The sequence below is a fragment of the Amphiura filiformis genome, chromosome 4 (assembly GCF_039555335.1).
Source record: "Amphiura filiformis chromosome 4, Afil_fr2py, whole genome shotgun sequence".
NCBI classification, from domain to species: domain Eukaryota; kingdom Metazoa; phylum Echinodermata; class Ophiuroidea; order Amphilepidida; family Amphiuridae; genus Amphiura; species Amphiura filiformis.
This window is the reverse complement of record NC_092631.1, coordinates 57,025,752-57,043,490: the sequence shown is the minus strand read 5'-3', so window position 1 is coordinate 57,043,490 and position 17,739 is coordinate 57,025,752. Positions and strand designations below refer to the sequence as shown.

Sequence of the window (17,739 nt, the reverse complement as noted above, 5' to 3'; positions counted from 1 at the left end):
CGACTTTCACTGTATTCGAGAAACGTTGAAGCGATGCATCCAATACAAAGGTTAGCAACTATTTTAAACTGTTGCGATTTGGTAGTTCACATCATCTTGCGAATGGTAATGAGCTTTGGCAAAATTGCATTGATCATTTCATAGCGAGTGTGTAGAAGAATTCAAATAGCACAGATATACTTTTGTAGATCCTGTGGCTCTTGAGTTATGTTGTAAAGAGGGCTGAAACAACAACACTTTTGTAAAACGGATATAACTCATTCACAACAATAAATCAAGCAAGTTTTCAAATTAAGTATATGAATTTAGAATGAACTTTTGCAAAACATCTAAGTGTTCTTTTTCAATAATATATTGATTTAAATAATGAAAATCGAATTTGAATTCTGTATTATTCTGCAATCAGGAGTAATACACGTCACCTACATGGATAAAAATATTCACGTGTTTATCTATTTATTTTGTGTTCATTGTGATACCGTAGAATTCCATCTGCAAGCATACCGTAAAATTCCGTCTACAAGCATATATATGCCTCTAAACGAGGTTTTTTGACACAAGAGACAAGAGGCAGACACTCTCAACAAAAACGTTATTTGGAGTTTGAACAACTATATTACTGATAAAGGCGGCTGTACAAACATGTATATTTGTAAGACCAATCTATTGCAATGTTTTTGAGAAGGGTATTGGCCTTTCATATCTTTCGTTAAAAAAAACCTCGTTTAGAGGCATATATGCTTCTAGACGGAATTCTACGGTATATGCATCTGAATGAGTGTTTTTGTTTGTTTTGTCTTGACGAAAGAGACGAAAGGAAGACACCCTCCACAGAAACATTATTTGGAGTTTGAGCAACTATATTACTGATACAGGCAGTTATACAAAAATGTTTTATTATAAGACCGATCTATTGCATTATTTTGTGGAGTATGTCTGCCTTTTGTCTCTTTCGTCAACCCCCCAAAAAAAAAACAAAAACAAAACACAACACTCATTTATATGCTTGTAGATAGAATTCTACGGTATACACTTCTTACATCAATACGTGTGTTTTAGCAGTACCTTGTGCATATGCTCATTTATCTTGGTCTTCTCATTTCTCCACTCAGTTCGTTCCTTCTCAAAATTCTCCTTCATGGCTTCTATGTCCCTCTGGCTCTTGTTACGAATAACATCCATTTGACGCTGGATTTCCAAAGAGTTATGGTTAGCCTCTGATACCAGTCGTCTATGTTCTCCTCTCTCTGCTTCCCATCCAGCTTGAAGTCGTGCTTGAAGATCGTCCTTCTTAACTTTCTTCTGCTTTGTTTGGCCTTCGATCTACATGCATGAATGCAAAAAGGTTAGAAATTGGTTTCAAATAGGGGAAATGTTCATTTGCTTAGATGAAATAAAATACCGAACGATGTAAATAGAATAAAACTTTTTAAGTGCAAATAAACAGATTTATTTACAAGTCTATTACTTAACACCCGGGGCTTTAACACGCCTACGTAAATGTCTAAAATGGTCGGCATTTTTACACATTTTACGTTATTAAAAGCAGCATCAGAAATAAAATTCTTGTGAACTTTATCTTGCAGGCATTAATCTGTGTTTAACTGTTAACACATTTTATGCAAAAAAATGTAATTCAAGCTTTTTCTGTTCGTGCTTTCTTTTCAGATTTTGGTCACCAATCCAAGAATTAAAATATCTCTGAATATTTGACGCATATTGCAGTTTTGTACGCCAGTTTTAACGGCAAAAAACATGCGAAGCACCAGATGCATCATTATCATTATTAATTATGGTTGACGTGGGCTGATGATAGACGTTCCAACTGGCGGCAACACCAGTTCTTAAGCTAACAGGTAGGTCCATGTATCACGGTGCCTTCAATCCATAGGTCACCTCAACCCATATCTTTGTGCAACATTGTCAAACTACCTGCTACAATTGGATAACAGTCGTAAACAAGATCCCAATACAAATATGTCGTATGACGTCATGTCTATCCATCTCATACCTCGCAGCATTTGTGGGTACTCTAGTTATGACAATAATGCACAACGAAACTCGTATCATTCCATCAAATACCTAAAGTCTACAAGATTTACGTATGACGTAGATTATAGAATTATAATATCAAGATTTATGAATATAAATACGAAAGCTGCCGTTCGTAAAATGCCCAAATATTACAACAGAAATCACAAAATTTAAATTTTGAAACTAAATACGCACATTTTTAGCATTGCTACTTATCAAACTGATATGCTTATAAGATAAACAATGGTAATCATATCATTTAATCTACATGATGAAAATACTACAATGTGTTGTGTTTTGGTATAATAGTATTACTTCTCGGTGTTAATTCTCATAATTGTTATATTTGAAACAAAAGTAGAGCTTCAAATGCACCAAAGATAATTTGTGTACATTGTACAAAAGGCAGCGATTGTATTTCTCTGTAGACACTTTTGTTGCACTTTCGTGGCAATCTCTTGTATTGGCCTATAGAAAGATAATTCTATCTATGTCGCCAAAGGGGGGAGATGTAACTCTGATCATCTTACCCGGCTTATCTTAGCCTGCAATTCATTGCGACATACATCCCAGGTCGCCTTATCGGCGGCATAGGTTCTCTGCAGCGTATCAAACCTGTTCCGTTCCTCAGCTAATTGTTGGTTGAAATTTCTCTTGTCTCTTTGGAAATCACTCAGTAATTCCCTAGATTTCTTGACCTGAAGCGTGTAAAATGAAACCACACGTATTTGTATTAGAGCTAATGACCTGTGTACATCCGTAAAATGATGGTATCAATATTTATTCATATCAATGGAGCAAATAGGCAACCTAGACACAAATGATATAAGCTGGTAAACATCCATTAAGAATGATGAAGCTACTATTGACCTATCGGAAATCTGAGCCTTGTTTGGAAGGCTTTCTTGGGCACACTACGATGCAATTCAAATATCATAACTTGTTCGTCATGTCTATTATATCTTTAACATATTTTATTTGCGCTTGACAATTTCTTGAACCTGCATTTCACATTTAAGTTAATCAGTTGCCCCGTACAGTTAAATAAATATTTATAAGTTAAGGCCTTATGATAAAGAATCGTTAAAATATAAGTCATAATTATGATAATATTTATTTACGACAGTATGAGTTGTAAAATACCGAAAGCATGAAATATTACAAAGTGAATATTCTCAGTGATCCAGTTATTAAAATCAAAGTTTTGAATTAAATCTTTTACTGGAGCTTAATTTTACAACTTACTACGTTGCGTCTGATACCATCAGACTTCATCAGGCAATTGATCTCCTGGGCTGGTCATGTGATCGTGACACTTGTCGTCTTCAAGTGTCACATGACCAGACCAGCGGGTCAGTTGCCTGATGAAGTCTGATGGTATCAGACGCAACGTAGCAAATTGTAAAAGTAAGTTCCAGTAAAAGATTTAATTCAAAACATCATGAATTATAACATCAGGTACACAATTTAAAATATCAACGAAGCTACAAGAACGAAACTACAATCATGGAAAAATGGTGACACATTTTGACTGTCTTTTAGTGAATCTCTTCCCCCGCTCCACTAATTCAATGTTGGACAAACCCATGTTGTCATCCGGTCCGTGAGATCTCCAACATTAAATGATGGGGAGTGAGGAAGGGTGGGACACTCGCCTTCAAGTTCAAACAAGTATGATATGCATTTGATTTTTTTGAGCAAGTCAGTGTGCCAACTATTTTTCCGCTGATTGTAGTTCGTTTATGTTTATATGGCAAATTGATCCCATAGTTCTTGGTGTACATTACCATTTCATGTTCTTTCTGTCTATCATCCTTCTCAGCATCGTGTCTGCGTAACTCATCATCATGAGTTGCTCGTAGCCGGTCCAGTTCAGAGGTCACATCATAAAATTTCTCCTGTTCAACTTCCCTATCTTTGGCTTCGCTATGCACTTGAACCTTAAAGAAAAATGCAACATTAAAATGTAGCATGGTTACTTAGCTTCCAGGTAATATAACAAGATATGGTCTATGCTCTCAAGCTGTAAGTTTAATCTTATTTTAGGATTTATTGTATATTATATTAAATTAACCCAGTTCGGGGTTGGGATAAAGTAAAAATATACACGGCTTCTATTAAAATAGTTGGATGGATATGAAATCCATCATGTTAATGAAATCATATATGATTGCAAGGAAAACATGTTATTAAATGATATGTCAACTCGTGGTGGATCTAGAAAAAAATGAAATTTTGAAACCAACATTCTACAGCAAGAGTACATATTTTAAACTGCGATGGATCTAATAAAGGACATTTTGACAAAACATTCTACAGTCTTATTATAAAAAGATATTTAAATCGTGATGGAACTAAACAAAAGGAAATTTTGAAACAAATATTTTGTAGTTTTATTAATAGATGTGCTAAATCGTGATGGATCTAAAAAAAGGAAATGTTGACAAATACATTTTTGACGTGTGAAATTATGCACATGTATAAGGTACATTGGTATCAATACAATTTAGCATTTCCTATAATGATTCAGATCTGTTGACGCGTTTAATTTAATGTATCCTGAACACCTTGAGAATTTTTAATTGCTTTCTTATATAAACTGAGCTCAAAAAGAAACTTATAATTTTTCACAAGGTCATATCTTGAAATCCTGTCTATCAAATTCTACCAACATTACACACAGGTTTACTTCAATACTCTACTCTTAACACATGTCAGTAACCACGCAGTTATCCAACTGACACAACAGCAAAATGCACTGACATGGAACAGCTTCCTGGAACACATTCACAGCCCAGCCCTGTTTCATGAAAAAAGTGTATGAAAAGCAGAAAGCAGCACCGTTTTATCATCTGTGCAAGGATCTTGTGTGCATTCTCACAGATTTTTTGTGCTGGGTGCCAAATGTTGGGCTGTGAAAGTGGAGGAAGTCCAGGAAGCTGTCCCATGACAGTGCATTTTGCTGTTGTGTCAGTTGGACAACTGCTTGGTTTCTGACATGTGTTTTGAGTAGAGTATTAAAGTAATCCTATGTGTAATTTTGGTTCATTTTGATTGACAGTATTTTAAGATATGACCTTGTGATTCACGCGTTGTAAAAAATTATAAGTTTCTTTTTGAGCTCAGTTTATTTGTTGGTAGCCCGTAATCCTATATACACTTTATTAATTTGTCGATTCTAGCACAAGAATCTATGGAATATATGATAGATTTTTGAAGATGCGACAATATTTATTATTGATATATTTTTTTACAATTAATGTTTGTTTCATAGGGTAATACAACAAATATGATGTTCCAATGCATGTTGCATGATTACCTTATAATTTAATATATGTCCTCCTCAAAAGTCCACTATTGTAGTATTACATTAATTACTTTATTGGGGTTGTAACTGTATAATTTAAGTTGTTACCATGGTTACTTTTGTAACAACAACCAACATTATAAGTTGACAAGGGACAGTCTTGAAGAAGTCAAAGCTACTCCTGACGAAAGCTTGACAGTTACAAACTTGTCCGACCGCGAACCCGCTAAAACAATTACCAATTGTTATGAACTCCCGTCGTAAAAGCTTATCCCACAATTTAACTTTAAGTAATGTGTAAGAGCTGGAAATATGGGAGTCCCCGTTACTTTCTGATTTCATTAGAGATGACACACATCATCATTAAGTCGTAAATAGGGCATTCTAAAAAAGTCAGTCGACCACCCCCACACAATCTGTGCATGTCACTTAAAATGCATGAAATAAAAAGGACATTTACCTGTATTCTTCCAAGTTCATCCTTAAAATACTTGGCTTCCGCTTCCAGCTTGAATCTGGCGGCTGAGATCTCAGTCTTCCATATCTTCTCTTCCCTGGCATGTTGCTCCAGTACTTCCTGTCGCGCATGCTCAATACGACGTTGTTGGTTGTCAAGGGATCGTTGAAGACCGTCTCTTTCCCTCTGGATGGAGTCAAGTTCTTTTCCTTTGTCTTCAATCTATTAAAGTAATGGTTACAAATAAGAATCACATTAATATCAATAATAAGTTTGATTCCACTAGGCCGGATTCATTTCATTTTTGGGAGTAGTTTTACCGTGTTTTTCTTCATAAGATCAATCCAGAACAAAATGACATTTCCAGCACACAATAATGAAGAATTTGCTTAAAAGATGTTTTTCTTATACATTTAGTTTACAAGAAATATGAAATCACTAAGTATCCTATGACATTTCCCTAAAACTACCAATTTTCATATAGGTAACCTACGCACAACGCAGCACATACATTAGTTATCCTGAATTATAAAAAAAAATAACATATTCATTTCGTTTATACTGTTTTCAGTCCTTCTTGCAAAGTTGCTGTTGGCTCTGTTTCACTTCTATCATTTAAGTATGTTGAGTGGTAAAGTATTTATATGCGGGTCATCCGAGATCTTCATTTTCTGCAGTTCGTTCATTCTAAGGGTACATGACATACTTTTAGTGCCTCCTATAGGAGTGGGTAAAGTATAAACTCCTATAATGCTCATGATGTATATTGTGAGTATATAAAACTAAAATCGCACGATTTCTGAGCTAATCACCCATGATTTATCTCTCTCGAGAACATTTCTCGCGCTAATAAGCCGTAATTATCTCTCAAGAGAACATGCAATGTGTTATACTTGTTTCCTATGACACATTTGAACCCATAGTTTACTACCTTTTAGACTTTTAAATCAATTGCGAACACTTACAGGAATGTTATTCAAGCATTTATCGCGTATCACACATCGACTGAACGTTATAATTCAATTGCTACGGACAAGCAATTGCTTTTTGTCCAATAAAAGTGGATCGTACATTCCGATGCAAGCTATAACGATGCTTGCTATTGGTTAATACTTCATTCTCGGCGAATGTGCTTTAAATTCAATGTGATGTGCTATGTACGTCATTAATGTAGTGAGCAGGATATGCTAAAGATTGATGTCTTCAGTATAAATTGACCTAGTTTGGCTTAAAAATCGACAAGGGGGTATACTTTGGGTAATTTTTGCATCAAACAATCGTACTGCTGTGAAATAGCTACATGTATGTCACCCGGGTATGTCATGTATGTGGGGTATCATTATGATAAATTGGTAAAATTCTTTGGATGATACTTCCCGTAATGATTTATTCCGGAACCGTAATATCGATACCGTAATCATCCCGTAATGATTTATTCCGGTATCGTTATTACGGTTCTCAATTTTGACAATGTTAAAGAGTCTAGTTGAGTATTTATTTGCAATGCTGTACATTTTGCAGATTTTTTTCGAGTCATCCGTCAAAATTTTGCTCGTAAAGAAATTATAATAAATGCAAAGTACTTAAGATGCTTAAGAAAATTTGAATAAGATGCAGTTGTTTTAACCAGATTAGAGGAATAAGGTCACCAGACTATCTGACAATGCCCTTCTTGCAAGGTATTAGAGTCAATCATGGTTTATTTTAAATCATTAAGATGTTGATACACTGGGATCATTAAGCTCGAAATCTTTAACAAAATAGCCACAGGGTATGTGAGACACACACAAAATAGGAAAGCACAGCCATTATATACATAAAGAGCCCCTTAAAATTAAGCAAGGATCCTTTAAGCTATATAAGTAGCAACTAACCCAAACAAGCAAAATGTCACCGTGTGTATATAGTGCTGGGAAAGTGTAAAAACAAGCAGTGATTGATCAATGTTTACATTTGTGAAGATACCTGCATTATTAAAAGCTAAAAGACAATCTCATGTCAATCCTTTTACTAAGTGGAAAATGGTGTCAAGTGTATGAAAAAATGCATTTTGAAAGAAGTCTGCCGCAAACTTAGCTTTAATGTAAAATGAACACTCGTCAGTCGGAATTGATCAACACGTTTTCAAAAATCAACACTTAACGACATGCACTGAATTAATTGAATGCGGGTGGTGAATTTGTCAGTGGCTGCGACGAAGACGATGTGTGAATACCATTCTAACTCAAACCTGGGCCTGCGTATGACTATCCATCGGGCTTACTTAAACACCACTTAAGAAATGTGTCTTTAGGGAGAAGAAAACGGGAGACTTTAATGCACCTTGTAGGTTTTATTTCCTTCTATATTCATGTGGCAATTTGACACTCAAGTGATGTGATGACATTTACACCTCATGGTGATTCCGTACGTTATCAGTTCCTGGTAAGGGCTATAGTGTCAGTCATATACAAGTTACACCACGTCCCTTGCCACACGCTAGCTACCATTAAATAGCGGGATGACAACGTTGGTTTGAATCAGACCCCAACGGTCATGGACACTTTTGATAATATTTTATTGAATGACTTATATGGAATAGGTGTATTCGTTACTATTAATAGGATGTCAAGAGGTACTTTGGAGAGGAAAGGAGAGATTACTCATTGGAAGATGGGAGTCGGTTACCTACTCATCTGGGTTATATATATACATTGAGACGACAACCAGATGAATGCCTTTCTAATAAATTAGTGGGCTTATCCATGGCACACGTTACCATGTTATAAATTCTAGATGGTTTTCGACCTTTTGACCATATTCATCAAATAGGACCACATGTTATAAGTTCTCCAAAGCTTTTTGGAATAAATCGGAAAAAATATTTTACGAAATGTAGAAATGTAAAAAGGTGCGTGTAGCCTTATTCATGTTATTTGTTGTACACATCTGGACCAATTTATAGCATCACAAATCATTGCGTTCAGTCACAGCGTATCATATATGTAAAAAAGACCGTTGTAAAAGTTTTACCGAAGTCCAAATTAGTCAACTTTCCTTAACAAACACTTGAATAAGCCAGGCCAACTGTATTGTTTGAGGGACTCAGATGCAACTTTTAAAAACGGCCTCTTTTTTACATAATGAACCATTGTGACTGAACGTTATTATGCGTGATGTTATAAATTGGTGCAGATGTGCACAACAAGTAAAGCTAGAGCCATACCTTCATACATTTTACATTTCGTAAAAAAAATGTTTGATTTATTTCAAAAAGCGTTGGGTGGAACTAAGAAGTTGTAGATCCTATAAGCTATATTGCAGTATGTTAAAGGTATTTTATCTCCAAGTAAACGCCTAACAAGAAGGAACTTGCACCTTTGTCAATAAAGAGCAATGTCCTTGTGCTTGACATAGATCATGTTGTTGTTACTCAGATCCGTCAGGTGTGCATACTTGAAGCGTTGCATGTCACAGACTGCATATGGCCAGTCAGAAGTCACTTCTGGTTTAGATCAATTTTTTTCGAGTTTAAACCAATTTAGCAAGTGGAGTGCCTAATGGGTTATCAACAGAGCGATTCATGCTAATATTTACCATCTTCTTTCCCTGTGTCAGGCTATTACTAGGTCGAACTATGAAACTCAGTAACATGCATATTCTTGCTCTGCAGTACAGACACATGGTTTTTGACTCTTTGTCTATATTGATCATTATATTGCAGTAGATTAAAGGTGTTAATTATGTTCTCTCTATTAAAGCATAGGCCAACAAGTTTGTCTGTGTGAAGAGCAATGTCCTTGTGCTTGACATAGATCATGTTTTTGTTGTTACTCAGATCCGTCAGGTGTGCAGACTTGAAGCGTTGCATGTCACAGACTGCATGTGGCTAGTCAGAAGTCAGCTCTGATTTGGATCAATGTTTTTGAGTTTAAACCAATTTATGACTAGTAGCAAGTGGAGTGCCTAATGGGTAATATCAGCATCAGCAGAGCGATTCATGTTAATATTTACCATCTTCTTTCCGAGTCAGGCTATTATTAGGTCGAACCATAGCATACATATTCTTGCTCTGCAGTAAAGACACATTGTTTTCGACTTATTGTCTATATTGCTCATATATTGCAATATCGCTAAAAAAAGTTTGTGTATGTGAAGAGCAATGTCCTTGTGCTTGACATAGTACATGTTGTTGTTGCTCAGATCCGTCAGGTGTGCAGACTTGAAGCATTCGTTGCATATCACAGACGGCATGTGGCTAGTCAGAAGTCAGCTCTGATTTAGATCAATTTCTTTGAGTTTAAACAAATTTATGACCAGTAACGAGTGGAGTGCCTAATGGGTAATACCAGCAGAGCGAATCATTTTAATATTTACCATCTTCCCTCCCTGAGTAGGGCTATTATTAGGTCGAACCATGAAACACAGTAATATGCATATACCTGCTCTGATGTGTACAGACACATCGTTACGGACGTCTGCAACCTTTAAAATGGGTGAAGCAAAACTGTTGATTGCAATATCATGAGTAGCTTAGTACTGGCAAACGTATTACATGTTATGGTAATGCTGAACCCTGACATTTTGGAGAAAGGTTCGTCCAAGAAATGGAATAGCAAGTTTCAGTATGAGCCAGAATTGTCTCGTCTTTGACGACACTGTTCATTGACCTCCATAACAATTCTAGGGTTGAGAACCAGAAAGCCTTCACTCACAATGTGTCACATAGTGAGCGAAGGCTTTCTGGTTATCAACCCTGGAATTAATAGCTCATTAGTTGACTTCGAGTTGGGGAATATGTCTTTTTGTACCAATATGTCATTCTACGCATGTAAAACTGTCATTTCGAATGCGTATGCTTGAGATCGTAATGTTTTAACCCGAATGAAAATAATGAAGTCTGATTATGGAAGCTGTACTAAAGGTATCCACCCATTCCCATTCTAAACAAGTCTGTATGCTAGTCATGTTTCCTTGCATGGTATCTGGATTAAACACCACGTAATATGGTTTGAAATGTTGCATTACCGGAAAATACGAGTACCTGGATTATGTTGGTAACACGTCACCTCTCCTGATGACTATTACATATGTCAATGTCTTTCAATCAATGGAGAGGGTTGAGGAAACATAAAAATAGTACGGTACTTACTTGTTGCAGAAGTCGTCTCCTCTCCTCTTTGAATTTTGCTTCTCCTTCCTTATAAGATTCCACTAATTCGGTTTGCGCTTCTAATCTCTTTAAGATCTCTCTATTCTTTTCCAGATCTGAGTCCCTTGCCTTCAAGTTCTTTCGCATTTCTTCAACGTCATTCAAGAATCTGGCTCTTTCGGCTTTCCAGGCATCGTCTTTTGCAATTTGTCTTGCTTTTAAAGATTTCACATCGGAGCGCAATTTTGAACGTTCACTCTCCCATGTTGCTTCACGCGCCTTCAGATTAGTCTGTAATTTATCAATTGCATCACGGAAATCTGATCTTTCCGATCTCCAATCGCGTTCCTTAGATTGCAGTCTCTGTCGTAAGATCTCAACTTCTTCTAATAGCCTAGAATCCTCTTTTGCAGAACTTTCTGAATCACTGTGCGTAGAAGCTTCTGACATAAGTTCTAACCTTTCGGTGACTAAAGTATGCTCTCGTTGTCTTAAACTGAATTCTAGTTCTCGCAACCGTTCTTTTCCATTATCAAGTTCTTTATTAGCGCGATTAAGATTGTCATGAAGTTCCTCTAATTGTTTTGTTTTTGATCTCATCTCCACTTCCCTTCCATCGGGTACCTCACCAGCTGGTTTTGAAGATTTTATCTCATGAATGTCTCTTTCTTTTAATCTGCTTTCCATTAATTTCACTAGCTCGGTTTCTTTCTTCAAATTCAAATCCATTTGTTTGTTTCGTTTTTCCAATGTTTCTTTTACAACTTGGAGCCTTCCCAACATGCACTGCGCATCTTTCAGTGCCATGTCCTGTTGGGCAAGAGTACTTCTGATCTCGGCTCTTTCTCGTTCCCATGAGTCTTTGTCCTTGCGGAATTTGACATTAATTTCAGATTTTTCTTGCTGAGCCGTTGCAAGCTTGGTATGTAAGAGCGTCCTTTCTTGTGTAAGAATATCGCTGGAAGCCTGTAGTTCTTCATTTTGGACTGTGAGCTGCAAGACACAAGAGTACAGGGATATATTATGCAACAGAAATAATTCCATTAAACATTACATTAATGCACTTAAAATAATGCCTGAGAAACCTTTTTAGGTGTGACTACGAGATCATAATATAGTGCCCCTATTCTACATAAAGTGGGAATGTATATGAATATATAAATATTATGTACGGATATTGCTGTCCACGAAATTCTGCAGTTATAATACATACAACCTCTCGGTTAACATGCTTAATGCAAGCAATCACTCAACTGGAATTTAGGTAAAACGGCGTCCCTCAGAGATACAATTTATAAGATGTTGGACCAAGATGACTGTGTGGCGTTGGCTAGCAATTTGCCTTCAGTTTAATGAGAGAATCTACACCTCCCTTAAACCTCAAAGGAGATGTATTCTAAATGTTTTATAAACTAACAATCCCTTCTCGGTTCGAGTTCAAAACTGTGAAGTGTAAAAAGATGTGCTCACAGGGCACGTAGATATATGAATATGCTTTAATAAGATTCAATTGAATAACTACGTAAATTCGTTAATACCCATCGGGACATCGAGGTGCATTTATAATATTGTTTGTCAAAGTAGGGCAAATATTACAGCAAAAAAAATGGGGTTATGCAAGGTAACATCATTCGTTAATTTTTGTATATTGTCAAAGTAGGGCAAATATTACAGTAAAAAAACATGGAGTTATGCAAGGTAATATCATTCGTTAATTTTGGTATATCGGTAATGCATTCAAGGGTTTTCTAGCGAGTACGAGAAATACATGGAATGGTCTGACCTGGTTTATGTAGAACATAGTACTTCGAAGATAAACACGTGCTTGTAAAGTTGTAATAATAATGATTTTAGTCTGCTACTCCAATGCTTGCCTCAAGATGCTCAAGGCGAATGACAAAATATATAGGATTAGATAAACATGTGTGTAAGCCAAGTGGGCAAGGAACTCCAAAATGTACTCTATTCTGTGCAACTGTGTCGTGTTCGAGATATATGTATTCGAGATACAAAGCCACTCTGTTACTGAGTGAACAATCTTTCCTTGTTGTTGCAAAAAGATTGGATTTTGATTACATTCATAGTTTCTACAGTGCAAGGAGTGGATAAATACATTGCTGTCTTTTGTAAAGCAAACACCGTGTGCGATTTGACTCAACAAGATATTCAAAACAACCAAATAACTCTTTCGCATCAGTTCAAGAATTAAAGATTGTGGTACTATGCACGCGCAACTCTGTTAGATCTCTTTCAAGAATCAAGATTAATATTATACATTTCATTAACGAAAGCATAAAACAGATATATTAAATTATTGTTTGATCATAATTAGCAATGACTTTCGACTTGAGTCAAAAGCAATAGCATCAATCAGTATTGGTCAGTTATAAATCCATATGATATCCATATTGACTGCAATTGGATTAAGGGGTGGGTCACTACTTAAGTGGACTAAAAAGTCTGATGAATCTAGGCAAACTAATTTGGGAGACAATTCAACATGAATGCAGTTCACAGCACGCGTATGTTGATTAGGTTCACACTTCGGTACATATCTAACTAAAAACGAGTACAACTTATTTTGTAGAGATGCGCAATTAAATTTGATAAATTTGAGACTATACAAGAGGCTTAGATCCATAACCAACGAGGTTTTTTGTCAAATCGTAAAACTTGTCTCTACAATTATGTCAAGTGGTTCCATTATTGCATAACCAAACTTTTTGCTTCTGTTTTATGTGATGCATTCGACATTGCCGAGTCCGAGTGGGTGTGAAACTCCTTATTGTGGAGGACTATGAGAGAAATGCCAATATGTTTTTAGTTTAACTGGTAATGGAGAATTAACAGAATGTTCTTCTTGCCAAAACCAAATATATTTTACTGACCTGACAGTTTCGGCCATCTTGGTCGAAGGCCATCATCGGAGTTATCGGAGTGAGTGGTAATGGAGAGCAAATTGATTATTATATAATCAAATCAATACGGAATATGATGAAGAGGTAGTGGATTTTAAGGTTAACAACTATTTTAAACTGTTGCGATTTGGTAGTATACAGCATCTTGCGAATGGTAGTGAGCTTTGGCAAAAATTGCATTGATCATTTCATAGCGAGTGTGTAGAAGATTTCAAATATCACAGATATGCTTTTGTAGGTCCTATGGTTCTTGAGTTATGTTGTACAGAGGGCTGAAATAACAACACTTTTGTAAAACGTACATAACTCATTCACAACAATAAATCAAGCAAATTTTCAAAGTATATGATTTGTAGCATTAACTTTTGCAAAACATCAAAGTGTCATTTTTCAATAATATATTGATTTAGATAAAGACCAAGGATACCTAGGATGACTTGGAGAATGCCAAGTACATGAGGACATCGAACATGAGGATTTCATAATAATGCCCTCGTACTTATCTCCACATGTGTGGCTGGACCAGGAAATCAACAAGGTCAGCCAAAGTATGCACATGTATCCAGTATATGCACCCTATCCTTCACTGTGAAAGCTAATATTCTGGTTGGTTCAATTTCAAATGAATTTAGTCCAAATTCTAAAGCTTAATCCGAATCCAACATATTCAAGACGAATATCAACTCTAGTTATTTCTTATGTGGGTCCAAATTAAATTGGTCGTTGAAATTCTGCTGTAATTTTTTGATGTACAGTTTTCCATTAGATCAATACATGCTGCTCTACAGACAAGGTCAGAGGTCATACTTTCACCTATTTGGCGTTGTACTGGAACTGCATATAGAAAGCTTGAAAAGATCCATTAAAAGGTATCAACTTATTTAATTATACAGTGTATTAACGAATGGCATTAAATGCATAATATTAAATTATTGTTTTATCAAAATAAGCATTGACTTATGACTTCGGAGCCAAATGCAATACCATCTATCAGTATTGGTCAGTCATAAATCCATATGATTTCCATATTGACTGCAATTGGATTAAGGGTCACTCAACATGCTAAATAGGACTACAAAGTCTGACGAATCTAGGCAACTATAATTTTGGACACTATACATTTCAAAATAGCTCCACGTCAGTTGTTGGTTACTTGATGAAGATATTCAAGAAGGACAGTGGATTTAATGAGAATGACATCAATCCAGGAGAATGCCAAATATGGAATATTGGTATTTCATACATAATACCCTCATAGGACAATACCTGCACTGGGTTGATCTCATCTCCAAACTGGATCAGGAAATCAACAAGCCTAGCCAAAGTATAGTTACACATGTATTCAGTATACGCACTTTATCCTTCACTGCGGGAGCTAACCGATTTGTTTAATTTCAAATGGATTCGGTAAAATTCTAAAGCTTAATCCGAATCCAAGATATTCAAGACGAATATCAACTCTAGTTATTTCTTATGTGGATCCAAATTAAATTGGTCGTTGCAATTCTGATGTAATTTCTTGATGTTCAGTTTCCCATTAGATCAATTATACATGCTGCTCTACAGACAAGATCAGAGGTCATACTTTCACCTATCTGGCGTTGTACTGGAACTGCATATAGAAAGCTTATTTAATTATACATTGTATTAACGAATGGCATTAAATACATAATATTAAATTATTGTTTTATCAAAATAAGCATTGACTTCGGAGCCAAATGCAATACCATCTATCAGTATTGGTCAGTCATAAATCCATATGATTTCCATATTGACTGCAATTGGATTAAGGGTCACTCAACATGCTAAATAGGACTACAAAGTCTGACGAATCTAGGCAACTATAATATTTTGGACACTATACATTTCAAAATAGCCCACGTCAGTTGGTTACTTGATGAAGATATTCAAGAAGGACAGTGAATTTAATGAGGTTGACTTATATCAATCCATGAGAATGCCAAATATGGAAAATTGGTATTTCATAATAATCCCCTCCTAGTACAATGTCTACACTGGGTTAATCTCATTATCTCCAGGTGGATCAGGAAATCAACAAGCCTAGGCAAAGTATAGTTACACGTGTATCCAGTATATGCACTCTATCCTTCAATGTGGGAGCTAACCTTTTGGTTGGTTTAATTTCAAATGGATTCGGTCAAATTTTTAAGCTTAATCCGAATCCAAGACATTCAAGAGGATTATCAACTCTAGTTGGTCGTTGAAATTCTGGTGCAATTTCTTGATGTACAGTTTCACATTGGATCATCACATGCTGGTGTACAGCCAATGTCAAAGGTCATATACGTTCACGTATTTGGGGTTGTACTGGGACAAGCTTGAACAGATCCATTAAATTGTTTAAAAAAACATGTAAATGTCATTTAAAATCAATCATGTGCGTCTTACAATATAGGGACTCCACCAAGTAATTCAAGGTCATCATAGTTCTTCAGGTCTTGTGGCTAACATGGCTAATTTGTTGTAACTAGTGTATCCGTTTCGTGCTTTGCCATCAATATGAGGATGAATCGATATTTATCTATGCAATAATTATATACAATTGAAGGTCACGCATTACTGATGTTATTAATTAATTAGGAAACTAATTAGGAATGCTGAAATAGCTATTGCGTGAAAAGGCATTTTCTCCATTGTTGTATTCTCGCAAAGAACCAGTATGCATTGAGTAGGGTAGGGCAATGAACGCAATTTTCTTGCTGAATTTTGTGCCAATTGGAAATGGAATCTTAAGTTCAAAATTAGCTGCTACTCCATAGGGCCGAATCAGGGGCAATTCGCCTTTCAATAGACAAATTAAATTAAAATACTAATCGCTATTCTATTACGTAGATTTTGGCATTTGGAGAAACCGATACCCATTACAGTTATATTTTAATTAAAATGTTCTTATAAAATGCCATATGGTATACAAATTCCGATTTGGTTTGCCACACATGATCGCAAATCATTCGACATAACGACAGGTATAACAATTTCGTAAGAATTTTTTTATGGAAAAAAAAATTCCTCATGCATCTCTTACAGTTCAACAATCGGTAATTGCTATTCCTAATTATATACACAGTCTACATATTGCTTTTACATGTTTGTTATACGATATGAAAGCTTATAACGAACCATTTCTCAGTAAAAAAAGCATGACGATATTTACCAAAGATAATCCGTTACCTAACATTTGACATGTACGAAGAGCCCTAAAATTTAGATTAATCTTGAAAGGTCGTGTTTTCTACTTCCTTCCAGAACGGATGTTCAAAAGCAATGACAAAATTGCCTACAGCTCTGTTCTATTTTCTCAGTGTTCAAGTTCAACTACTATGTCGGTTTAAGTCACGTCTTCGTGTCACAATTTTTGAGGGAAATTGTGATTTATACGTTCGATCTCACGAACACAATATTTATGCATAATTTGAACAAAACAATATATCAAGGGCTGAGAGCCAGAAAGCCTCAACTCACAATCACCTGCTCCCACAAAATGAGCATAAAGTCGCCAGGGCACTATAGAAGATACAGTCCATTAATCATGACAAAATTCAATAGAAAACAAGAATTATTGTGAAGGAAATATTGATTTTGAGGAGCCAACTTTATGCTCATTTTGTGAGAGCTGGTGATAGTGAGTAACGGCTTTCTGGTTCTGAACCCTCGATATTCATTCTGTTAACACGTCTGCTTTGTTTTAATTGGCTTAATTAATTGATTTTATTGATTTAATAGTAGTTTCCGTTTTGTTGCTATTCATGTTTTACATATCTATGCAACATTGTTAATACATGATATCTGAAGGCAATGTCGCTGATTAACTTGTTAAATCTTCCAACTCACACAGCTGTAATCACAAATAGATTCATCTCAAGAAACATAC

The 17,739-nt window shown here is 35.7% G+C and overlaps 1 protein-coding gene across 1 annotated transcript in view; it reads right to left on the bottom strand.

The window, feature by feature from the left end:
- The window catches only part of LOC140150276 (uncharacterized), a 154,797-nt gene that overhangs the window by 23,149 nt on the left and 113,909 nt on the right, over window positions 1-17,739 (bottom strand). Inside the window, 5 exon segments of the mRNA XM_072172281.1 lie at window positions 1,066-1,323; window positions 2,565-2,732; window positions 3,822-3,974; window positions 5,802-6,020; window positions 10,930-11,922. Coding sequence (XP_072028382.1) covers window positions 1,066-1,323; window positions 2,565-2,732; window positions 3,822-3,974; window positions 5,802-6,020; window positions 10,930-11,922 — 1,791 coding nt within the window.